This window comes from Octopus sinensis, linkage group LG25 (genome assembly GCF_006345805.1).
Source record: "Octopus sinensis linkage group LG25, ASM634580v1, whole genome shotgun sequence".
Classification (NCBI taxonomy): domain Eukaryota; kingdom Metazoa; phylum Mollusca; class Cephalopoda; order Octopoda; family Octopodidae; genus Octopus; species Octopus sinensis.
The window spans coordinates 10,516,959-10,544,735 of record NC_043021.1 but is presented as its reverse complement, the minus strand read 5'-3'; the positions used below and the strand labels follow the sequence as shown (position 1 = coordinate 10,544,735).

The window sequence follows — 27,777 nt, the reverse complement described above, 5'->3', positions numbered from 1 at the left end:
ACATTCATATACACAAAAATTATCATTGTTTTTTTCATTATGACAATATATATATATATATATATATACTTTATTTAAAGCAGCAGAAAATTCAACAAAACCTGTTACTCTGAGTTTCCCGTTGCCGTTCATCGGACAGTTTTTGCTATATTCTGAGTTTCCCGTTGCCGTTCATCGGACAGTTTTTGCTATATTCTGAGTTTCCCGTTGCCGTTCATCGGACAGTTTTTGCTATATTCTGAGTTTCCCGTTGCCATTCATCGGACAGTTTTTGCTATAATATAGCAAAAACTGTCCAATGAGCAGCAACGGGAAACTCAGAGTAACAGGTTTTGTTGAATTTTCAGCTGTTTTAAATAAAGCATATTACTCTACCACTTGTATTTGAGTACTCTTTTTTCCACCTTGTTTCACATTTATGTGTTTACTCCGGTATATATATATATATTTATCTATTTATTATTGACCACTCATATTCAATGTATGTGCGTCATTTGTTCACCAGTTTGTTGCGATATAACACTTGGGAGACGACTCCCGCATAATGCTGGGTGTTAAAACACTTATAATTCCTGAGTGTTTTAACACTCACTGTTATGAAGGAGTTGCCTTCCAAGCACCATATGCAGTGAACCAGCAAACAAACAAAACACATACATTGAGTATGTGCAGCTGATAATGTTTACAACACTTGCACTGCTTTTAATTCATAATTGAATATATATATATGTGTGTAGCGTAAATCCTCGAGTATAGTCTGCCCTTGAGTATAATACACAGGGGATTTTTAGGGGGCTGTACTTCTGAAAAACCTAAACCTTGTGTATAATACGCACCCCTTCTTTCACTTGAGTCAAGGAAGTCTATATAACGTCCTTGGTTTGTAAAACTGTATACGGTCACGTCCTTTATTATTATTATTGTATATATAACATAATGCAAACGTGTAGCTTTTTTGTGCACTTTGTTTGCAGAAAATAAAGAAATAACAGTAATAACGTTTAATAAATGTTGCTTATTGCAAGTTATGGATGATTCTTTTATGACTTCATTGCTTTCAGACTTAGCTTAAGGTATTTTCGCGCCCGACATCACAAAATGCGTCTGAATAAATATTGCCAGACAGCAAATAGAGACTCGGACATTGCTTAGAAAATATTTTTCATTTTTAACCTTGTATATTGTACACACTAGGGATTTTGACCTTTAAATTTTGGGGAAAAAATGCAGATTATACTCGGGGATTTGCGGTATATACATACACACACAAGCTTTACAGCTATACATAAAGGCTCAGCTGTTCTTCTGATACATAAAAAAAAACTGAAAGGTAAAACTATCAGGAGCTCTTGTGAAACCATGCTAAAGTCCCACTGTGTTACACAGTAAAAAAAAAAAATCCAGGTGTTCCACAGAAAATGATTGTAGGTAAAGCTTTCTGAATGAAGTTCTACTACACAGCAACATATCGTATGTAAAAATTCCAGGAGTTCCACTTGCTGTACAGCAGAATGCTGCAGATAAAACTCCCGAGGGTTTTTTTTTTAGAATTGCACTGTTACAGAACAGACTACTGAAGGTAAAACTTGCAAAATTTCCAATGCTGCACCATAAAAACATGAAAGGAAGGAGAATCCAGTATAGGAGGAATTAGTGGAGCTTTCATTTCAGTTAAGAAAAAAACGGTAAACTGACAGAATAATTAGCATTCCAGATACAATGTTTAACAGCATTGCATCTGGATTTATGTTCTGAGTATGAATTCTGCCAAGGTCAACTTTGCCTTTCATCCTTTCGAGGCTGATAAAATATGTACCAATTGAGCGAAACACTGGGGTCAGTGTAATCGACTTACCTCTTCCCCTAAAATTGCTGGCTTTGTGCCAGATTTTGAAACCAGTCTTAGTTAAAAAAAAATAAATAAATAAAAAGGAAGGGCATCACACCAAGTCAGAAAAGAGCACAGCTCCCATGACTTTCGGAAACATTTTTTCACGCTAAGAGTTGCTGAAGTATGGAACAAACTGCCGGCATCAGTTGTTAGTTGTTGGAGCACTGCATCTTTCAAAACTTCTATGCTTCCTGAGATTCGCCAGCACTACACCTGATTTTCTCCCCTCCATACACATGCAAGCATGTATCTGACTCATACACTGTTCACTTCCCAGACATTTGTACATTACTGCATATGCTTTACACGCACTTTTGACAAGTTGTGGTGCACCTGAGCACTGTATACAATAATTTCATTATTATTACATGTTCCTTTGCAGGTCCCAGTTCCAGATTGGTCTGAGACTGACGTGACTGAGTTCCAACATGAACAGGTGTAGACTAATGTCTTCCAGAGTGTTGAGATCCACATGGATTGGTGCCCAGTCTGAATACAGGTAGGGAGGGAACAAGTAGAAGGTGAGTGTTAGTGGGGGCCAAATACTTGCTACGGTGTAAAACCCTGCAAAAGGCACCCAACACTTAGGTGGTGGTAGTGTTGTTTAGCCCCAGGACTTCCCAAACTGAGCTGAACTAAGATCACTGACAATCTAGCCATGACAATCTCATCTCATTTTCAGACATTTACGACGTTATCCAAGGTGTCCTTCCTGCTCAAGGAGTAGGGAATGTAATAGCATTAGTGGCCTTGGTACTGTTGATTCTAGGTGAAATCTATTTGGTATGTAAAGATTTTAGCACAGAAGGCATACGAATTGGTGTGAAAAATTAAATTAGCAATATCTTTTCATACATATGTAGAAATAATCTTTAATTGAGACGATGTATACTTTTCAAAGACAGTGTCACAGGCATGGCCTCAACGTACGGCTGTAACCAGTATATATATAAAAAAAAAAATCTTTTGTGTGAAGGGAGATAACTCCATATGGTAATTCAGCAAAAAAAAAAAAAAGACCAACAGTAAGTACCAGGCTTTAAAAAATAAACAATAAGTTTTGGGGTCAATTTTTCAAGGAAGAGCCCCTGCATGGCCACAATCTAATGACCGAAATATATAAAAGAAAAAAAAAAATTATGCTTCGAGAGGCAGAAAAGAAACACCTCCAGGGACAGTCTGTTGGATTACCTTAATTTTTTCACATACTTCATCAAATATCCCTTTACAGAGCAAGAATCAAATACTTTTAGGGGTGGCTATGGAAACCATACCCACAGGAGATACTGAAAGAGTATTTTATCTCTTACTTGCTTCAGTCATTTCACTGTGGACATGCTAGGGCACTGCCTTCAAGGGATTTAGTTGAACAAATCAACCCCAGGACTTAAGTTTTTTTTTTTAAAGCCTGGTACTTATTCTATTGGTCTTTTTTGCCGAACTGCTAAGTCACAAGAATGTAAACATACCAACACTGGTTGTCAAGTAGTGGTAGAGGACAAACAGAGAGAAATTCACATACACACACACACACACATAAATGACAGGTTTTTTTCAGTTTCCATCTACCAAATCCATTCACAAGGCTTTGGGCAGCTCGAGGCTATGGTAAAAGACACTTGCATAAGTTGGCACACAATGGGACTGAACCCAGAACCATGTGGTTGGAAAGCAAGCTTCTTAACACACAGCCATGCCTATGGCAGAAAATATTTTTTAAGTGGATAATTATCATCATTAAGAGAGTGACCTTGAAATTTAATTACACAGTCAAAGGGTTACTTTTTTACTTGTTTCAGTCATTTGACTGCGGCCATGCTGGAGCACCGCCTTTAGTCAAGCAAATCAACCCCAGGACTTATTCTTTGTAAGCCTAGTACTTATTCTATTGGTCTCTTTAACCAAACCGCTAAGTTACGGGGACGTAAGCACACCAGCATCGGCTGTCAAGCGATGTTTGGGAGACAAACACAGACACACAAACATATACACACACATACATATGTATACATATATACGACAGGCTCCTTTCAGTTTCTGTCTACCAAATCCACCCACAAGGCTTTAGTCAGCCCGAGGCTACAGTAGAAGACACTTGCCCAAGATGCCATGCAGTGGGAATGAATCCAGAACCATGTGGTTGGTACGCAATCTAAGGTTAAAAATTTTTTTTACAAAGGGTCTGTGGAGAATAACCCTGCTCCTCAGGCGAATAAATATTTAAAGAAAAAAACCCAATCTATTGTGATCGTTGCTGGTTTATAGTGGAGCTAACAGACAGAGTTCATCTCAGTGCAGTCAACTCCCACACAACAGCAATAACTGAAAGAAAGATTACAAAATTGAAACAAAAGGATATGTTTATAAACCAAAGAAGAAAAAAAAGCAGAAAAAAGATAGAAATGATAAAGCCAAGAGAAAAACAAGACACTGCCAAGGTAACAGAAAATTGTTTATAAGAACTGTGTGTATATCTTCAAAACAGCTGATATACACGTGCAAGTATACATTCATGCATTTTCCTTCCTTCTTCGTCTCTCAACACTGAAACACCACCACCCCCATCTGTCTCTTCTTCCCATTCTCCTACTTACTCATTCATAAATCTTCCTTTTCTCTCCCTCCCCCCTCTCTTTCTCTGCACTTGTAGTAAGTGAGATCAGAAAAGGAAGCAATACCCAAGAACCTCACAGATCAGACTTCGAAACTGGTGCAATTGATGTAATTGATGTTCAGCTTAATTAATTAATGATTCAGTATTTCAGGGAAAGCAGCGGCATCATCATCATCGTCATTTAATATCTGCGTTTCAACCTTCATCATAGTAAGTTTAGCAATGGATCAAATATAATAATTCCAGGTAAGATCTTCAGAAAAGAAAACTAACACCAACGTGGCTGTTGGGTAAGAAGCTTGCTTCACAACCACATGGTTCTGAGTTCAGTCCCACTGTGTGGCACCTTGGGTTTGTGTCTTCTACTGAAAGAAGTCTTGTCATGCTAAACCACTAGGTTATATGGACATAAACACACCAACAACGATTGTCAAGTGGTGATGGGGGGAACAAACACAAAGACACATACATATATATTTATACACACACACATATATATATAACAGGCTTCTTTCAGTTTCCATCTACCAATCCACTCACAAGGCTTTGGTTGGCCCAAGGCTATAGTAGAAGACACTTGCCCAAGGTGGCACATAGCAGGACAGAACCTGGAACCATGTGGTTGGGAAACACGCTTCTTGCCACACAGCCACATCTGCACCTATATATATATATATATATATATATATACCGGAGTAAACACATAAATGTGAAACAAGGTGGAAAAAAGAGTACTCAAATACCAGTGGTAGAGTAATATGCTTTATTTAAAGCAGCAGAAAATTCAACAAAATCTGTTACTCTGAGTTTCTCGTTGCCGTTCATCAGACAGTTTTTGCTAGAAAAAACTGTCTGATGAATGGCAATGAGAAACTCAGAGTAACAGATTTTGTTGAATTTTCTGCTGCTTTAAAAAAAGTATATATATATATATTCTTTTATACGTTTTGGCCCTAAGGTTGTGGCCATACTGGAGCACCATCAGTATTAATGTTCATTGTGACGTTCAGTTATAACAATTTTTCATTAAACTGATGGGCTATTCTACACTTTTGTAAAATACAAATTTATTATTCTTGAACCGGGACGAGGGCCAATCAGGCGGTACTGGCTATGGCCATGCTCAAATGGTATTTTTTATGTGCCACCTGCACAGCAGCCAGTCCAGCAGCACAGGCAACAACCTCACTCGAATGTCGTTTTTTACGTGCCACCAGCACAAGTGCCAATAAGGTGATGCTGGTAACAATCATGCTCAAATGGTGCTTTTTATGTGCTACTGGCACGGGAGCCAGTCACCAGCCCTGGCAACGATCACACTCGGATGGTGCTTTTAACGTTCCACTGGTACATGTGCCTGTCATGCGGTGCTGTCATCGGCCACATCAGTGAATTTGATTGTTAAATGATGATCATGATATACATGCACACACAATCATATAAGAGGAGATATTAAAATTTTAACTATCATAAACCAATTCAGTCAAGGGGAAATTTTATACAGATAAATAAAGAGAAACGAAGCAAAAAAAACATAAGAAACTTACCCTAACCCCACTATAATCACCGCTAGAGCAAGGTATCACAATATCTACCAAAGCAATACGATTAGATTTTTAACTAAATTTGGGGTGAGGGTTGTTTTAAGATTGTTAAAGATAAAGTTTTTAAAATAATAAAAAGATTTCTCTGCTTTAGAACTTATTTAGAGATAGGCGCCAATCCAGACAAAATCTTGCCATCTCAGCAATATCAATTAAATGATGCTTTCGAAAGAGTAATAATTATTATTATTAATGTATTAAAAATGAGGTGGTGTTAGAGATTGAAGATCTGTAAAAAAACCAACTGTTTGGATTTGTTTTTGAATTATAAAGCAAACACACACATAGATGGGGGTGGGAGGTACTTAATGAAAGAATGTGCGTGTGTGAATGTAGGAGTATGTATGTGTGTGTGTGTAGGAGCATGTGGGTGTGTGTAGAAGCAAGTGTGTGTGTGTGTAGGAACATGTGTGTGAGTACATGCAGTAGCATGTGTGTACGAGTGTATGTGTGCTTGAATGAGTGAGTGTGTATGTGTGTAGGAGTGTGCATAGAAGTATGTGTATGTGGGAGCATGTATGTGTGTGGGAGCATGTGTGTACATATGTAAGAGTGTGTTTATGTGCAGTAATAAGTGAGTGTGACAATATGTGTCCATGAGTGGTGAGTGTGACAGTATGTGAGAGTGAGTGTGGTGGTATGCACAAGTGTAGTGGTGAGTTTGGGTGAAAGCAGGAGCATGTGTGAGCTCAGGAGTATGTAAGAGTACAGGAGCACATGAGAGTGCAGGAGCACGAGTGCAGGGGTCTATGAGAGTGCAGGAGCATATGAGAGCACAAGGGCAAATGAAAGCACAGGGGCAAATGAAGGTACAAGAGCACATGAGTGCAGGATCATGAGGGTGCAAGAGCACATGAGAGTGCCAGGGCAAAAGAGCACAGGAAAATTGAAAGCACAAGAGCACATGAGAGTGCAGGGTCATGAGAGCAAAGGTGCACAAGAGCGCAGGGGCACATGAGGACATAATGGTATGCATATGTCTGTTGATGAGAGTGTTGCAGTATATGTGATAGTGTAGATGTATATATATATATATATATATAGATGTATGTGTGAGGGAATCAGGAGTTTATATGTGAGAGTGTAGAGTTATGTGTATATGTAGAATTTGTGTATGGTGGAGTGTGAAAAAGAGAGTAAAAGTCTATATGAGTGAGAGTAGAGGTCTATATGAGAGAGAGAGAGAGAGAGAAAGAGAGGGTAGAATTCTGAAAGAGAGAGTAGACTATATGTGAGAGGAAAGAGAGAATAGAAGTCTGAGAGAGAGAAAGTGAGAGTAGAGGTCAATGAGAGAGAGAGGTCTATATGAGAGAAAGAAAGAGTAGAGATCTATATGAGAGAAAGAGAGAAAAAAAGAGTAGAGTTCTATGAGAGAGTTGTTATGTGTGTGTAGGGTTATGTGATAAATTAGAGTAGATATAGTGAGTGAGTGAGTGAGAGTGTGTGTGAAGAGATAAGTATATAAGAGAGCAGAGTTATGTGTGAAAGTGTAGATGTGTGTCTGTAGGAGTGTGTGGAGGAACACGTGAGCACACATTTGCATATGCGCACTAATATTTGTGCGTACATCGACAAATTAGCACAGATCTTCACAATGTGTGAATGCACGCACACACATTTTTATGTACATACATACATACACACTGTGTTTGCAGATGTTTTTGTGTACACTTGAGAGAGAGCATGTGTGTGTGTGTGTGACTGAGCACAAGTGCCAACTTGACCTTACAGCAACCATCGAAACATATAAGCTAATTGGTCATCTGTGGTCAGTGCTACTTTCTTGCTGCTCTTTGCAACAATGGACCATGCCAACCTGCAACACCTATTACAGTGAAGTGAACTCATCTGTTGACTTTTAGAAAACATAATTTGGTAAATGCAGTTGAGTAGGTAAATCTAATAAAATTTGAAATGTGTCTCACGCTGTCTTCCATACTCGACAAAATCTAATAACAATGTTGCTAATGTTACCGAGAAAACCCAGCAGAGAAGAATGAGAATTGCCAGTCATTGTGTCAGGCACCCAGAAGAACCAGTGTGTCAACTGGGTTTATGGCAGTCAGTTGAAGGAAGAATCAACAACAGAAAACATTTAACCCAGTGATCCACAATGTGGGGCATTCACCCCACTGGTGGGGCCTGGGAGAATTGCGGTGGGGCATGATACTGTAGCTGCTAGGCACAAGGTTCTCAATAAAGTGATTCACTTTTTTTCTTAATCAATAATGTACTTCTTTTTTGTACTCAGTACGTAATAAAAGAGTTACCAGTAGATTCTTTTGTATTAAATAATTGTAATAAAATATCAAAAATAAAGTTTCTTTCTAACTACCTATGGGGCATAGACTTTTCTGGAAGGTTACAGTGGAGCCTGGGAAAAAATAGGTTGGGAAGCACTGGTCTAACCTATGTGGACATCTTGCTTCAGGATAATGGAATGGCAAATGTCGACGAATTAAGAACATGCATGGGGTACCGTTATGGATGGTGTGCTTATGTGAAAGCATTGAAGCATCCGGGAGGATGATCAAACTAAACTAATATGAATTGTATTCTTTTATTCTTCTAATTGTTTCAATTACTGGACTGTGGCTATGTTGAAGCATGTGCAGACAATTCGCCAACAGACAATTTGCCGACAGACAATTCCCACACGGCCTCAGACTCAACACGGAGGCCTACATCAAGTGTCTGGGGGAGGTTGTACTGCTCAGGGTCAAGAAGATGGCTACTGGAACACCCTATGTCTGGCAACAGGACTCTGCACCATACCACACAACTGTCCTGTCACTAGCACAGGTGTCTTTAATATGTCACTAGCAATGGGTACCTTTAACATGTTACCAGCATGGGTGCCTTTTATGTGTCACCGACAGGGGTGACGTTTACAAGTCACCAGCACAGGTCACAATGACGATTTCACTTAGCATGACATATCTTCTTTAACACAAGGAATTTAAACTCAGAATCCAGAGACAGAACATCTGATGTTCTAATGATTCCACCAGTCCACTGCCAAAGAGACTCCTTATCAACCCTGGACAGATGAAAGGTAAAGTTGACCTCAGCAGGATTTGAACCCAGAGTGCAAGAAGCTGGAATGAATCTTACAACAGGGTGGGATTCACTCTAAAATGAAGCCCCACATAGATAATAATAATAAACATTGTGTACAGTGCTCAGGTGCACTACAACTCATCGAAAGTGTATATATAATCAGGTGTAGTTTCGACGGATTTCGGAAAGCATGAGGGCCTTAAAGGATGCAGTGTCATGGCAATCAACAACTGATGCAGGCAGTTTATTCCATGCTTCAGCAACTCTGAGTGTGAAGAAATGTTTCCGAAAGTCATGGGAGCTGTGTTGTTTTCTGACTTTGTAGGCATGTCCACGTGTGTTAGACACATGGAGATCAAAAAGGTGTTCAGTGTTGTTATTGGTGAGGTGGTTGACAACTTTGTGGGTGTTTACCAAGTCCGTCGCCAGACGCCAGAGCTTCAGTGAATCCATGCCCAGGGAAACAAGGCGCTCAGAATATGGTAGGTGTCTGATGGAGGGTATGCGTCTGGTTGCACGTCTCTGAACAGATTCCAGGAGGTCAATGTTCTGAGCAAGATAGGGGTTCCAAACTGATGCGAATTCCAAGTGTGGTCGTACCATAGCTGTATACAGTTTTAAATAGATGGCTGGAGAGCGGCTAACAAAAGTCTTGCTGAGTGATGCCAAGACACCCTCGGCCTTCTTGACAATGTAAGCTGTTACAATGACTAACAGAGAAATCATCCAGCGGGCAGCTTTTTCCTACTAATAATTAAAATAATCTGAGTCATTAACCATTTTTATCTTTTTTTTCGCTGTATAATTATTTCTAATTAGCTTTCACATTAGCGCAACACATTAATTAAGCGTTGAAACTAACTTCACAAGAAGAAATAGGTACAGGCATGGCTGTGTGGTAAGAAGTCTGCTTCCCGACCACATGATTCCAGGTTCAGTCTCACTACGGGGTGCCTTGGGGAGCAATTGTCTTCTATGATAGATAGCCTTGTGAGTGGATTTGGTGAATGGAAAATGAAAGAAGCCCATCGTACGCACACTGGTTACATCAACCCCAGTGCTCAACTGGTACTAATTTTATCAACCCCAAAAGGATGAAAACCGAAGTTGATTCAGCAGCATTTGAACTCAGAACATAAACACAGATGAAGCATTGCTAAGCATTTTTGTCCAATCTGCTAACAGTTCTGCCTGTCTGTTGCCTTTATTGTTATTTCCCCTGCCTTAGTGAAGGCGGAGGTATTGTTTTCAGCCGTGTTTGTTTGTTTCTTTGTTTGTCTGTGGACAAGATATCTCAAGAGCCGCTGGATGGATTCAGATGAAACTTTCAGGGATGTTTAGCCTCATGACTGGCACAAACTGATTTGATTTTGAGATCGATCCAGTACTGGACAAGGATTTTGGATGATTTTTCGGTTTTTTTTTTTTTTTTTTCAATTTTTAGATTATTCGGGTTCATGAGAGCAGTCAAGTTTATTTCAGATATTCTCATTTTAAAAATCATCCCTGACTAATCATTGAGAGGATGTTGGTGTTGCCTTGGCAGAAGTTTGTGCTCTGAGTGCTCATCATCATTATTATTATTATTATTATTATTATGATTAAGGCGGTGAGCTGGCAGAACCATTAGCACACCAGACGAAATACTTAGCGGTATTTCATCTGCTGCTACTTTCTGAGTTCAAATTCCGCTGAAGCTGAGTTTGTCTTTCATCCATTCAGGGTCAATAAATTAAGTATCTGAGGTCAATCTAATCGACTAGCCCCCTCCCCAAAATATCAGGTTCTGTGCCTGTAGTAGAAAGAATTATTATTATGCACTGAACAAATTGCTTAGTGGTATTTCACCCATCACTATGTTCCGAGTTCAAATTCTGCTGAGATCGACTTTACCTTTCATCCTTCAGGGATCGATAAAATAAATACCAGTTGAACACTGGGGTCGATGTAAGCAACTCATTCCCTCCCATAAAGTTGCTGCCCCTGTGTCAAAATTTGAAATCATCATCATTATTATTATTATTATTATAAGAAAGCAAGTTGGCAGAATCATGAGCATGTCAGACAAAAATGCTTAGTGACATTCCATCCACCTGTATGTTCTGAGTTCAAATTTTGCCATGGTCGACTTTGCCTTTCATCCTTTTGGGATTGATAAATTAAGAACCAGTGAAATACTGGGGTCAATATAATCAACTGGTCCCCTCCCCCAACATTTCTGGTCTCATGCCTATAGTAGAAAGGATTATTATTATCTATCATTATCATTATTATTATTATTATCCTTTCTACAGACACAAAGCCTGAAATTTTGGGGGAGGAAGTTTGTTAATTACATTGACCTTGATGCTGAACTGGTACTTATTTCAGTGACCCCGAAAGGATGAATGGCAAAGCCGTTAGCAACATAATAATAATAATAATAATAATAATAATAATAATAATGGTACGTCAAACAGCTGAACTTTTTGCTTTTTACTGTTAGAAATAGCAATACGATACCTTGTGAAAATGTGACACACCCAAAAACATTTGAGAAGCAAGATGGAGAAGAAAGATTAAACAACAGGGAAATGAAAACTATACATGGGAAATACCTCAGAGAAATGGAAGGAAAAGACAAGACCAACAACTGGAGGTGGCTCAGGAAAATTGATCTGAAAGGATGCACTGAGGCATTGGATATGCAGTGCCCGGGAACTAGCTCTGAGGACTAATTACACCAGGTTCCAAATAGATGAGCAGTGAATTGGCCCTTTGTAGGTTGTGTGGCAGCAAAAACAAAACAATATCACATTTTGTGAGTGAGTGTAGCAGACTGGCCCTAAAGGAATACAAAAGGAAGCGTGATAATGTAGCTAAGTTTGTTCACTGGAGATTGTGCGAGAAGTACGGTCGTGAAGAACACGGAAATGGTATGAGCAGAAAGCAGAAGGCATTACTGAGAAAAATGAGTATAAGATCTTAAGGGGTTTTACAATCGAGTGTGACTCTGTGATTGATGCTCAGAGACCAGACATTGTTGTGGTGGATAGAAGGAAGGAAACCGAGCTCACAGATATTGCCATACCTGGGGGGTACCTGAGTGGGGGGACAAAGAGCTGGAAAAGACTGAAAAGCAAGACTTACTAATGAAGAGAGTAACTGTCAAACCAGTGGTTTTTAGGGGCACTGGATGCGTTAACAATCAGGCTTGAAGAATTTGTTGGAGAAACTAAGATTGACGTGAAGGTAGAACATGCTCAGAAAACTGCTTTACTGAGGGTAGTGAAGATTTTGAGATTGGTATTTGGGTGTTAACCCCTTGACAACAGTTGACGCAAATATGTGATCACACTTTTGCTTGCCTATCCGCGTTTAATGGAAATATACAATGTAGAGCTGCCCTAGATCTATCATGGACGTTTTAACGGCTGATGTATGTTTACGTTCGCTATCGTGTACTTTACCTCTTTAGGTGCGCGCGCTCGCCATCCTGTGCATTATCTTAGCTATTTTAGGTTACATTCAAGTCATGAGACTAGCAATAGACCAATGACATGCAGATACTTTACATGCATAATACCGTGTTTTGAGTTGTACCACACGCAAGCTATGTTTTGAACTTGAGCAGAATAACTTGTGCATATCATATTATGATAAACAGCTTCACATAGTTTGTTTTTATAAACCGGTAGACGTAAATGTATGACGCTATGTTATTGTAACAGTGAAGGTAAATAGATGCAAGCTTGTTGGCACTTGTGTGTTTGTGGCCTCATTAGATAAAAAAAACCGGAGCAATGTCTCGCATGCTTTGGATAATACTGGCGTCAAGGGGTTAAGTATCATGGAAAGACACCCTGAGAGATCCTTGGAAATAGGTTGTTGTCCTCTCTTACAGAATTAACAGGAGAAACTGAAATCAAGAGCTCTGAGAAGTGAAATAATAATAACAGCAACACCAACATCCTCTCAACAATTAGCCAGAGATGATTTTTAAAATGAGAATATCTGAAATAAACTCGATTGCTCTCACAAACGAGAATACTAAAATTGAACCCCACCGCTCTCAAAAATTAAGTAAAGAAACAGGAAAAATAATCCAGAATCCTTGTCCAGTACCAGATTGATCCCAAAATCTAATCAGTTTGTGCCAGTCACAAGGCCAAACATCTCTGGAAGTTTCATCCGAATCAATCCAGCAGTTCTTAAGATATCTTGTCCACAGACAAACAAACGTGACTGAAAACAATGCCTTCGCTAAGGAAGAGGAGGAGGAGGAGGAGGAGGAGGTGGTGGTGGTGGTGGTGGTGGTGGTGATGATGATGATGATGATGATGATGATGATGATGATGATGATGATGATGATAATAATAATAATAATAATAATACAGATTCCAAATTTTGGAACAAGGCCAGCAATTTTAGAGGATGATGGGGTTAGTTGACTACATCAACCTCGGTGCTTGACTGGTGCTTTATCAACCCACAAAAAGGATAAATGAAAAACTTGACCTCAACAGGATTTGAACTCGAAATGTAAAGAGCTGGAAAGAATCCTACTAAGCATTTTTGTCTAAGACACACTAACGCTTCTGCTAGCTCACCAGATTTCTTAGAATGGCACATGACTCAGAGAGTATCCTGGTACAGACACCAATCAAAATAAAAAGACTTAGTGATAAGTAGATATTAATTATAAAAAGCATTTGGCTAATTTCCCTATCATACCTAAGCTTCGTTTATTAGGTCAACTGTTCGTTATTGGTGTTGTTGTTGTTGGTGTGGCTTCACTTCAGAAGTACAATTATGCAATTCACATATATACACATATATACATATGTGTACACACACATACATATATACACTCACACATATATACATATATATATATATGCATGCTCACACATATATACATATATATCTATATATATGCATACACACACATACGCTCACACATACATACATATATATATGCATACAGACATACACTCACACATATATATATATGCATACACACACGCTCACACACACACATACATATACACACACATATATAGACATACATATACACACACACATAGACACATACATACATACACACACATATACACACACACACATACAGACACACACACAGACATAGCAAATGAAAGACGGAAGATGGAATATACGAGAATTTATTATTAATCACAACAATTGTATTCTTTCTCTGAATGAGTTCTCAAACCGTGACGTTGTGGTGGTATACAATGTGTATCACAGTTGGAGGAATTACCAGTGCTGTGTATGCCTGCTTCTATTATATATAAAATATTTTCACGGTACCCAGCCCTAGCTAGAGCTGCATTATAAGTTGCATGTGATTCAAAAGTTTTATTATTAGCTGATAATATTGAGATTCTTGTAGAGATATTCTTAACTAGCAAAACGCGGTAAATATTAAATAAACCACCTACTGGATCTTGTGAACATTTCCATCTAAATACCAACCAAGTAGAAGTAAACCGCAATGATAAACACCAACAACAACCAATTTTCAGTAGATGATACAGCTAACTCCAGTAAATGGAGTTGGGACTGCCTTATATACAAATAAATATGATAAATGCTCATGCAGAGAAAAATTGAAATGTCCTTTCATGAACCTCTGTATGAATACAAATCTTGTATATAAATGTTCTGTCCACACAAGAGGCAGGCTCTATGTTTACACTGGGCAAACGGCTGATTCATTTGAGAATCATTATCATAACCATATTGCCAGCTTTAAGACAATCAATAAGAGACATTCAACATTTTTGGCAGAGTTTGTATGGCAATTGAAGGAGGATAAAATGAAGTACAGCATTAATTGGTCCAAAGTAAGGTACACGAAACCATACAATATAATTTCCAGGAGATGCCGTCTCTGCTCCGAGGAATCCCTGTCTATTCTGTGGACTAACAAGAAGATTATTAATGGAATTTCTGAATGACTCTCGAGATGCCTACATGCATATAAATGTACTTTTGCACAATGCAGTGGGAATGAATTTTGGGTAATTTAATTTACTTTAAGGTATACTCTTTTTACTCTTTTACTTGTTTCAGTCATTTGACTGCGGCCATGCTGGAGCACCGCCTTTAATTGAGCAACTCGACACCGGGACTTATTCTTTTATAAGCCCAGTACTTATTCTATCGGTCTCTTTTGCTGAACCGCTAAGTAACAGGGACATAAACACACCAGCATCGGTTGTCAAGCAATGCTAGGGGGACAAACACAGACACACAAACGCATATATATATATACATACATATGTATGACGGGCTTCTTTCAGTTTCCATCTACCAAATCCACTCACAAGACTTTGGTCGGCCCGAGGCTATAGTAGAAGACACTTGCCCAGTGTCTGAACGCGGAATCATGTGGTTGGTAAGTAAGCTACTTGCCACACAGCCACTCCTGCGTCTGGATGACTTAAGTTTACTTTTAACCTCCCCATTCTTACAAACAAAGTCGATAGCTAACTTGCTTTGTGATCAGGAGGAGGAGGAACGAGGACAATGTCAACAGCAAACAGCAAGTCCTGACTTAATTTAGTAATAGAAACAACATGGAAGTTGCTTCCTAGCAATCATCTATTTTCTTTTTTTTTTTAGCTTACTAAATTTTCTTCCCTATTGTATTGAAGGCTACGTTACTAATTAACACGAGATAAATCATTAGTTTTTTTTTTTTTTAATTTTTTTTAAAAACCCTCTCCCCTCACCTGTTCATTTGTCATAATCAGCAGTAGCCAGAAGCCAAGCAACAGGAAAATAAAAACCCTTCACTCACCCCCCCTACACCCGCATGTCCCGTCCCTTTTGGATGATGAGTGTTCTTTAAGGAATCTCAGCAAAATCTGGAAACTATCTACAACCATTAATGCATAACTTATTTCCTTTCTTTTCTCGTTAATTTCTTTTTCACAGATATCCTATTTATTTTTTTTATCCCTCCCCCTCCCCCACCATCTCGCCTTTTCTTTCAATCCCAACACATTTTGAACGGTTTCCATGGACACTTTCAGGGAATTCCACAAAACAAACGCACTACATGGGCCACATGAGTAATTGGTTAAGAACAACAAAGACAACAAGGATTACATGAGTAATCGGTTAAGAAGAGCTGATTCAATGTTATGATTTTCCTCCATGGTCCACAAGTTCAAATCTAACCACAGCCACTGGAGTGTAAACCCAAATGTGGAGACGCAATGGCCCAGTGGTTAGGGCAGCGGACTCGCGGTTGTAGGATCGCGGTTTCGATTCCCAGACCAGGCGTTGTGAGTGTTTATTGAGCGAAAACACCTAAAGCTCCATCAGGCTCCGGCAGGGATGGTGGTGATCCCTGCTGTACTCTTTCACCACAACTTTCTCTCACTCTTACTTCCTGTTTCTGTTGTACCTGTATTTCAAAGGGCCGGCCTTGTCATTCTCTGTGTCATGCTGAATATCCCTGAGAACTACGTTCAGGGTACACGTGTCTGTGGAATGCTCAGCCACTTACACGTTAATTTCACGAGCAGGCTGTTCCGTTGATCGGATCAACCGGAACCCTCGTCGTCGTAACCGATGAAGTGCTTCCATCCAAACCCAAATAAACCCCACAAGTTTTCACGCCAGGCTGTTTAACTGAACAATTAAAAAAAAGAAAAAATTGTAGGGTTGCACCAATCTGTAGGATGTCACATGTGTAATGTAGTAAACATGGAATACTTTGATTGAATGAAATTATCCAGGTATGGGTGAATGGTTCCTAACCACATGGTTTCAGGCTCAGTCCCACTACTGTTCTGACCTGACCAAAGCCTTGTGAATGGATTTGGTAAACAGAAACTGAAAAGAAGCCTGTTATACTTAAATACGTGTGTGTGAGAGAGAGAGAGAGAGAAAGAAAGAAGGAAAGAAAGGAATGAAGAAAGAAAGAAAGAGAGCGCTCCACCACTATTTGACAAGTGGGGTTTTTTTTATGTTCCCTTAATTTAGCAGATCAGCAGAAGAGATCAATAAAATAAGCTCTTTTACTCTTTTACTTGTTTCAGTCACGTGACTGTGGCCATACTGGAGCACTGCCTTTAGTCGAGCAAATCGACCCCAGGACTTATTCTTTGTAAGCCTAGTACTTATTCTATTGGTTTCTTTTGCCGAACCACTAAGTTACAGAGACTCGATTGTCGAGTGATGTTGGGGGGGGGGGGACACAAACACAGACACACAAACATATACACACACATGTGTGTATATACATATATATATATATATATATATATATATATATATATTTATATATGTATATATATACACCACACACACACATATATACAACGGGCTTCTTTCAGTTTCTGACTGCCAAATCCACTCACAAGGCTTTGGTCGGCCCGAGGCTATAGTAGAAGACACTTGCCCAAGGTGCCACGCAGAACCATGAGGTTGGTAAGCAAGCTACTTACCACACAGCCACTCCTACGCCTATACTATTGAAAATCTAGTAGCACCAAGAAAGCTGAGGGTGAACTAAATCTATAATAATAAATGTGAAATTCTGTCTGTCCGGGACCCCTCTATCTCAGTCTACATTTACTCTACATAGACAAGTTATACCTTTTTGGAATCAGGATGATCCCAGGATTGAAAATCTGCCCTTCATTTGGTTTTTGAACATCCAGCATTGGAATCAGGTCTGGATGAGGATTTGTATGGTAACAGATGAAAAGCCAGAGTGCAGCTTTTAAGCTTGTTGTAAATATATCTAGTATACTGCATCCAATGGGGCTTTTTTTTTTTAAAGCACATGGGTATGATTTGAGATTTTCAGCTGCCATTTCTAGCGGGGTGAATGACTACATACGGGCACACTAGCAGTAAGATAGAGGCAGTCTGTGAAACAATAATAACCAGAAGTTTTAGAATCTAATGATACCAGGTTCCAGCTTAACACAGTTACCATAATGTTCTATTTACAAGTACATTGGAACCAATTCCGCTTTAAGAACGTATTTGAAGAACTGGAAACAATTTGGCAAGACAAAAATCTAAAGCAAAAGTTTCAAGTTCAGGCATTTAAGAAAGTGTTGAAAAGAAGGAAAAAAAGGTACCTACATTACTTCTCTCTCTCTCTCTCTCTCTTTATATGCCATACACCTACCTACCCACAAGCACACACACCCACCCATACGCACAATGAAAAAAAAACAAGTGAAAAAAAAGAACAGAAACACAAATACACCGAGTTATCAAAAACTGTAGATAAACTCAGCAGAAAACCACAGAACCTTAAAATAAGATAACATACAAAAAGAAAGGAGGGGGAGAGACAGACAGACAGAGAAACGGAGATAGATAGATAGATAGATAGATAGATAGATGGTAAAAGTGAAAGAAAGAGACAGAGAGAGAGAGACAAAGGGAAAGAAAGAGAGAAAGTGATTTCCATGGCATCTGTAATCTACAATCCTGTTAAAATGGAAAGCGAGATCGTTTCCAAGATTACAGACTTATAAATAATATTCTGCGCATAAAATCAGCTCAGCATTTTTTGAATAATTTTTTTTTTTTTTTTTTTTTTTTTTTTTATGTAATAGAATTTTAATCAGCAGGAATTCCTGCTGGAGAGAAGCTATGTAAAGAATGTACAAAGGTGAGGGATATTCCTGCCAGGCATACAATTCATTTTTGACACAGTTCAACAAGGGAATATATTAGGTTGTCCCAAAAGTTCGTAAACACTTGCGAAAATTGAATTTTTACTCGCCAAGTACTAACAAAAACAACAAAAATTATTCCTCAAAATAAAGACCATTATTTTCCAAGACTTTCTACGAACTTTTGGGACAACCTTATATTTTGTTTGTTTTTTGGGCTTTTTTTTTTCCAAAGATCTTTCACGACCTTATTTATTTCTAAAGAAATACACAAATCTAGATGTTTTAATTACCTTTGAAAATATTTATAAACTCGGAGGGATTTGATAAAATAATTTATTTATTTCTCAAGCCAGTGTTTGGAACATAACTTCCGACATAAATTCATGGTAGGTCGTAATTTAAATGTGGTTGTGAATGTTGGGTGTTGACTACATCATCATCGTCATCATTTAACGACCATTTTCGATGCTAGCATGGGTTGGGCAGTTTGACAGGAGCAGGCTGGCCGGAGAAATGCCCAGACACCATTTGTTTGATTCGGCATAGTTTCTACCGATCGATGCCCTTCTTAGCGACAAACACTTTACAAAGTGTACTGGGTGCCTTTTATATGGTACTGGTACAGGTGTTTCTAAATGGTGTCGGCATTAGTGTTTTTTATGCGGTGCCAACACAAGTGATTCCTACACGGCACCGGCACGAGTGCTGTATATATATGACACTGGCACCAGTGCTTTTTACATGGTGTCAGCATGAGTACTCCCTATGTGGTGCTGGCATGAGTGTTTTTTACATGGCACCACCACAAGTGCTTTTTATATGGTGCCACCACAAGTGCTTTTTATATGGTGCCACCACAAGTGCTTTTTATATGGTGCCACCACAAGTGCTTTTTATATGGTGCCACCACAAGTGCTTTTTATATGGTGCCACCACAAGTGCTTTTTATATGGTGCCACCACAAGTGCTTTTTATATGGTGCCACCACAAGTGCTTTTTATATGGTGCCACCACAAGTGCTTTTTATATGGTGCCACCACAAGTGCTTTTTATATGGTGCCACCACCAGTGCTTTTTATATGGTGCCACCACAAGTGCTTTTTATATGGTGCCACCACAAGTGCTTTTTTATGGTGCCACCACAAGTGCTTTTTATATGGTGCCACCACAAGTGCTTTTTATATGGTGCCACCACAAGTGCTTTTTATATGGTGCCACCACAAGTGCTTTTTATATGGTGCCACCACAAGTGCTTTTTATATGGTGCCACCACAAGTGCTTTTTATATGGTGCCACCACAAGTGCTTTTTATATGGTGCCACCACAAGTGCTTTTTATATGGTGTCACCACAAGTGCTTTTTACATAGAGCTACGACAAGTGCTTATTACATGTCATTTCCACAAGTGCTTTTTATGTGGTACTGGCACCACAAGAGTACAATCTCAAATACTAACAACTGAAATGGAGCAATGTTACTCAAGAGAGCGTAGCTTAGAGATCACTGAATCTTTCAAGGTCAATCCACTACTACTCTCTTCTGAGAGGTCACAGTTCCAATACCATGGACAAGTAGTAAGAACGTTGTGGAAAAAAAATCGCAAGCTGAGCCAACTGACAGGAGACCAAGGGAAAGGCCAAGAACAAGATGATTAGATAATATCCATATTCTCAATTCGTCACGCTTGGGAATTCAGCCAGAAAGTCTAAAGACAGCTTCTTCTGACAGAAGCTTATAGATGAGGTGCCTGAGGACAACACTATCCCCGCAACCTTCCTAGTAACAATGAGTGGAGAAGATGAATGGAACTTTAAAATACAGAGCTTTCTACCATAAAAATTCAGATGGTGCCAAGTAGGTTAGTATCGAAATGGTTATAGATCTCTGGCATTTCAGCAACAGGGACCAGTGACAAAATTGGTAGAGTGACAGAAATAATGTTATTCAATTTTGCGTTCAAAACTTCTGATTGATTTTAAAATACTTGCAACTACAGGAAAGTTAGACTGGATAGTGTAGTCCAAGGTACATTAGGACTCAAAAAAAGATTCTCCAAAGCTGGAACAACTTTGATCATAAGTATGGTGAATCAGTGCCAACCTGGGTCTCAGGAACAAGTAACAACACTATATACATCTACAACATACTACATATGCAGGTGTCCCTACATGACAGAAACGTTGTGTTCTTGAAAATTTGGCGTAATGTGAAATTCCATAACAGGGAATCAATTTCCCATTAATTCCATGTTGGATGGAAGTCACGAGGAAAAAAGGTAGCACATATTGGAATTCTACATCGCAGCAAGATTTTCAGGAATGCAATGTTTCCACAGGACTGGTCATATATGGATTACACCTCCCACCTACACACATCATAGCATAACATCCATCTTCTATGCTGACATGGGCTGAATGGTTCAACAAAATCTAACACATATGAATGTACATATAAATGCGTGCATGTGTGTGTGCCTGTGTATGTATATATATATATATATATATATAATATATATATATATATATATATTGTGTGTGTGTATATATATATATATATATATACACACACACACACACACACACATACATATAAGAGGGATGACCACTAAGTGGACATTTATTATGCTAGAAGTAGATCCCCTTTGGTCTTACCACTAAGAAAGCTGGTAAGACCAAAGGGGGTCTACTTTTAGCGTAATGGATGTCCACTTAGTGGTCATCTCTCTTATATGTATGTAATATAAATTTTTTCTGAATCTTCAGATTTTTCAATATGTTAGACCACTGGTATTAAATTGATATTAATCAAATTAATATTCAATTTTTCACCCTTATTATTTTAAATTTATATATGTGTGTGTGTGTGTATACATACATACGCACACAAGCATATACATGTCTGTCTGTCTCTCTCTTTCTCTCATACACACACACACACACGCATACACAAATGCATTTTGAAGATGGAAAACTGGCATGGTCATTAGAGTAGCGAATAGAATACCTAGTGGTATTTGCTTTGAAGCTCTGCAAATGGGTACCTCTGGTCATTACAGTGTGAGATACCTCCTTTGCCAAGCTACACTGAAAAGGAGCCTCAATGCTGTATGTTTCTGGTCACAGCTAAAGCTTACTGACCTCAACAACAAACACAGATTATCTTGATGGGTAAACACTTTTTCCTGTTTCAAGAGGGATAAGTTGTTTAATCGGGTCACTCACACGTGATATGTTCTCCAATGTCAACCCAGTCACATATAGTGCAGAAGAACAGAAGATGACTAAACATAAGTTGTTAGTACAGTTCTGTCACTGTTGAGATCTTCGGTGTCCTAAATCTTCAAACTGACAGCCCTCCGTCAAACTGGAAGGAAGCCATTATGCCTGAAAAAGGAACCCGGTCAAGTAGAGTGGTTGAAGCAATGGATATCACCTGCTGTTTTTCACAACAACGCTTTTGTTATCCTTGCCACAGAATATAATGATTAATTACTCAATAAAAAAAAAGAAATGTAAAATTAGTGTTTAGGAACAGTAAAATCAAATCACATCTGTCCAAACGGGGTTTTCAACCCAGTATTTACATGCTATTGTTTATAGTGAAGCTGTGTGATGTAGTAGTTAGGGTATTCAGCTCATAGTCATCAGGTCAAAATTTCAATTCCCAGCTGCAGATTGAGTCCTTGAACAAGACACTTTATTTCATATTGCTCCAGTCCACTCAGCTGACAATCATACTCTTTCTTAGATTTACATTAAGCCAGATGTGTCTGTTTTGATTCCCAGCAGCACCTTGTGTTCTTGAGCAAGACCTTTTATTCCAAATGCTCCAGTCTACTCAGTTCCCAAAAGTGAGTAGCACCTGCAATTCAAAGGGCCAGCCTTGTCACATTCTGTGTCACCCTGAATGACCCCGTGGAGTGCTTAGTCACTTGCACCGTAATTTCATGAGCAGGCTATTCCGTTGATCAGATGAACTGGAACCTTTGCTGTTGTAATTGACAGAGTACCATCAATGTTTATACCGTTATGTGCTTCAAGATTCACAGTTCCAAAAACATTACCTTACATTCCCCTAAAAGTTTATTAAAAAATTTCTATTGCAGAATTTATTTTTTTCTTTACTTTTACCTTAAAGTATATTGTGTGAGAACATAAATCAACCTCCACCCTATTATCATATTTGTCCCCTTTCAATGCTGACAGACCCTGCAGATTAGTTCTGTCAATTTTCATTTGGCATTACAGACCCTCCTAGACAAGTTGGAGGATCACATCTTGCCCTTACATTTTATTTTTGGCTTGGTTTCTACAGTTGGATGAGCACCCTATCCCCCAACCCCTTTCCAAAGAGTATTGAGTGCATTCCATTGTACCTCAAGCAGTGAAGAGGTTATGTTCTTGGACAAGAAATATGGTCCCTTTAACCTGACATTGTTTCCACTAATTCATCAAGCACTAAAAAATATACTGCATGCCTTTACTTGTAGTACCAGTAGGAGAAAAGTTGTTGTGTCTTTGACAGGAATAAAGGGTCTGCTCAAACCTACATTGTTGCCACTCATTTGCCAAACACACTACAGAGAGTAATGGCTGTATTTTATCAGGATACCAGGACTAGTGAAGTTGCCTTATATCCCTTAACCCTTTAACATTTAGATGGCTGTCAAATGTAATCCTCATCACCACCATCATTTAACATCCATTTTCCATGCTGGCATGAGTTAGATGGTTTCACAGGAACTGATAAAGCCAGGGGCTGCACCACGTTCCACGGTTAGTTTTGGCTTGGTTTCTACAGCTGGATGTCCCTCCTAATGCCAACCACACTCCACAGAGTGTACCGGGTGCTTTTTACATGGCACCATCACCAGTGCTTTTTATGTGACACTTTGGTTTTAGGATCTCAACTCTTGTGGTGGGCTGGTCTTCTTGAGCATAGCAGTGCACTGCATATCTCAGTTCTCTCATTAGGAATAATGCCAACCACTTTACAGAGCGTACTTTTTATGTGGCACCATCACTAATGCTTCTCACATGGCACCAGCACCCACACCAATGCTTTTTATATGGCACCTTGGTTTTAGAATCTCAGTTCTGTTATGGTGGGTGGATCTTCTTGAGTACAGCAATGCGCTACATATCTTATCTATAAATATTGGGTTGTCCGGAAAGTTTGTGCCGATTTGTAGTAGCTTATATTTCGACTTATTTTAGAACATGGTTGTGTCCATAAAATAGGATTTGACTACACCTCCATTTAGAGCACAGTTTAAGCTATCTTTTCATGGAAGAAGGTTTATGTTCTATAACCTGTATTAAACTTGTAACCCTTTAAAATGGAAGATAAGAAAGTTCATTTTCGGCACTTGATGCTTTGGGAACCAGACAAAAATTGCTGCAGCTCGGCTGGGATGTGTTACCCCACCCTCCATATTCACCAGATATTGCTCCTTCGGATTTCCACTTATTCAGGTCTCTGCAGAATAGTCTTAATGGTAAAAATTTCAATTCCTTGGATGACATAAAAAGATACCTTGATGAATTCTTTGCTAGGAAACCACCTCAATTCTGGGAAGAGGATGTTTTCAAGTTGAAGGAAAGATGGAGACGCGTTGTGCAACAAAATGGTTCATATTTGGTTGATCAAAAATGTTATGGCAAGTATTCATTGACCTTTTTCTTTCCTTTAAAAATCAGCACGAACTTTCCGGACAACCCAATATATTATATACTCACATTGCTTTGATTAAATCATGCATTAACTTGTAGTTTTGAGACTTCAATGATGGAGTTGATTGCTTTTAGAATGACATGGTAGAGTATGTGTGAGAAGCTGGATCTGGCCAGTTTGGATACAAAACAAGTAGACTATTTGAGCTAGATATGACTCGTTTAAATGCTAAAACATTATGATGAGAGTCCTCGTTACTCAACAATGCAGCTGTTTTCTCAAAGGAAACAGCTTTGATGATAGAGAGAAGAATGGGAAGTGAGAGTAGAGCCAATATGGGTGAGTAGAGGTAGCAATATATAAGCATTTACAATGTATAATAGATTGTACAGCATATTAATAAATAAAAAGAAACCATTATTTGTATAATATGTAGCTAATTAGTATTTCTAATGACAGAATAATTCAGTCGCTTGTTCAGTTATGCCATTACTAAACCTTTAGCATTTAAATGGCCATATTTGGCCCAAATATTCTATTTGTTTTGTTCAAACTGGCTAGATCCAGCCTTTCGCACTTACATTACGATATCATTCTATAAATAAACAATCACATCATGAAATCTCAAAGCTATGAGACAATTGGATTAATTCAAATCAAGGTGAATATATAAGCATTGCATCTGACAGACTAATCTATATGTTCGAAGTATAACATTGCTGCTTTATGCTTCAGAGGTGCACGAGAGCGAGGACTCGAGAAAATGAAGGGATCAATAGCAAAAACAGAAAGGAATAAGAATAAGAAAAACAATTTGACATATTTCTGAATGTGATTATGATTGAGTAATCAAAATTATACTTACAGAGGCCAAATCATCGTCCTTGAAATACTGGCCAAGGTCCCGCACACCTCCAACAAAGCCACTAAGATAATAAAGAGAAAATGGAATAAAACATTATTATATGGTGATATATATATATAATATATACACACAGTGATATATGAATATAATGCAAAATATATATATATATATAATATTATAATATATATATATATACAGTGATATATGAATATACATGCAAATATATATATATATAATATATATATATATATATAACAGTGATATATGAATATACATGCAAATATATATATATATATATATATATAATATATATACAGTGATATATGAATATACATGCAAATCATCATCATCATCATCATATCATTAACGTCGCTTCCATGCTAGCATGGGTTGGACGGTTACTGGGGTCTGGGGAGCCGAAAGCTGCACCAGTCCAGTCAGATCTGGCAGTGTTTCTACAGCTGGATGTACGCCAACCACTCCGAGAGTGTAGTGGGTGATTATGTGCCACCGACACAGGTGCCAGACGAGGCTGGCAACGGCCACGCCGGATGGTTGTTTTTATGTGCCACCGACACAGGTGCCAGACGAGGCTGGCAGACGGCCACGCTCGGATGGTGTTTTTATGTGCCACCGACACAGGTGCCGATGAGGCTGGCAAACGGCCACGATCGGATGGGCTTGTTACGTGCCACAGCACGGAGGCCAGTCGATGCGGTATGGTAGGCCACGTTCGGATGGTTTTATTGTGTGCCAATGCCACCGCACTGGTACCACAAGATACAAATTCCATTGATGTTCATCTATTTTGATTTGTTTGATTGATTTTCACTTGCCTCAACAGGTCTTCACAAGTGTCACAAGAAGGAAGGTATGCACAGGTGGACTGATACGTCCCAGGTAGGGGCCATGGGTTATGGCCTGACTAGTCTTGCCGGGTCTTCGGATGGTGTTTTTATGTGCCACCGACACAGGTGCTAGATGAGGCTGGCGAACGGCCACGATGGATGGTGTTTGTCATGTGCCCACCGCACTGACTACAGCACTGATGGATTTCTGTGTGCCACAGGCATGGTACCACAAGATACAAATTCCATTGATGTTCATATTTTGTCTATTTTGATTGATTTGATGATTTGATTGATTTGATTTGATTTTCACTTGCCTCAACGGTCTTCACAAGTTCACAAGAAGGAAGGTATGCACAGGTGGACTGACTAGTCTTGCCGGGTCTCGGAAGGTGTTTTTATGTGCCACCGACACAGGTGCCAGATGAGGCTGGCGAACGGCCATGATCGGATGGTGTTTGTTACGTGCCACAGCACGGAGGCCGGCTCGGAACACGTTCGGATGGTTCTCATGTGTGCCACGGCACTGGTACCACAAAGTGTGTGCCACCGGCACTGGTACCACACAGTGATATATGAATATACATGCAAATATAATATTATACAATATAAGATGGGCTTCTTTCAGTTTCCGTCTAACAAATCCACTCACAAGGCTTTGGTTGGCCCGAGGCTATAGTAGAAGACACTTGCCCAAGATGCCACGCAGTGAGACTGAACCCGGAGCCATGTGGTTTGTAAGCAAGCTACTTACCACACAACCACTTCTACTCCTATATATATATATATACATATATATTTTTTTCTTAATTATCTTAAAGCTAGTTAAAAAATAACGAGTGAGTAATTGTATTGAGAGTAGATGCAAATATATTGCAAAATTCGATTTAACTGGAACCTAAAATTTCACCTCATTGTTTATTCAAGTACACCATTAAATATGCTGTTAAGCAGCAAAATTCTAAGTGACAGTCAATACAAATTTTAATATCTACACATACATACATATCTGTAAAATAAATAGACACCTCTCATTGTACCACTTTATCTGTGTGGACAGTGCCTGATGCTTCAAACGGTGTCAATGTATTCTGCACAAGGCATGTAACTAAATAAAGGATTAAGTATTGAAAGTGTCAAAGGGCATCAGTTTGATTCTAGAAATAAATCTTTCAAAAATGATGACTATTTACTTTGGAGATGTCTCTCCGTCTATCTGTCTGTCTGTACATACATACATACATACATACATACGCATGTTATATATAGTTTCGAAAATTAAACAGAAGTACAACACAAGAACAAAACACACACAAAGATATGGACATGCTCATTCCTCATCAATTATCATCTCAAAAATCCTTACAATTTCACACCTATCATCATCATCAATTAACGTCCGCTTTCCATGCTAGCATGGGTTGGACAATTTGACTGAGGACTGGCGAACCAGATGGCTGCACCAGACTCCAATCTGATCTGGCAGAGTTTCTACAGCTGGATGCCCTTCCTAACGCCAGCCACTCCGAGAGTGTAGTGGGTGCTTTTATGTGTCACTGGCACGAG

The 27,777-nt window shown here is 38.9% G+C and overlaps 1 protein-coding gene across 5 annotated transcripts in view; it reads right to left on the bottom strand.

The window, feature by feature from the left end:
• LOC115224576 (arf-GAP with coiled-coil, ANK repeat and PH domain-containing protein 2-like) overlaps positions 1 to 27,777 on the bottom strand; it is a 310,532-nt gene that overhangs the window by 192,865 nt on the left and 89,890 nt on the right. For all 5 annotated transcript variants that reach the window (XM_036513288.1, XM_036513289.1, XM_036513290.1 and 2 more), the window contains exon 4: positions 25,364 to 25,424. In XM_036513288.1, the coding sequence (XP_036369181.1) occupies positions 25,364 to 25,424 (61 nt within the window). The remainder of the gene's footprint in view (positions 1 to 25,363; positions 25,425 to 27,777) is intronic.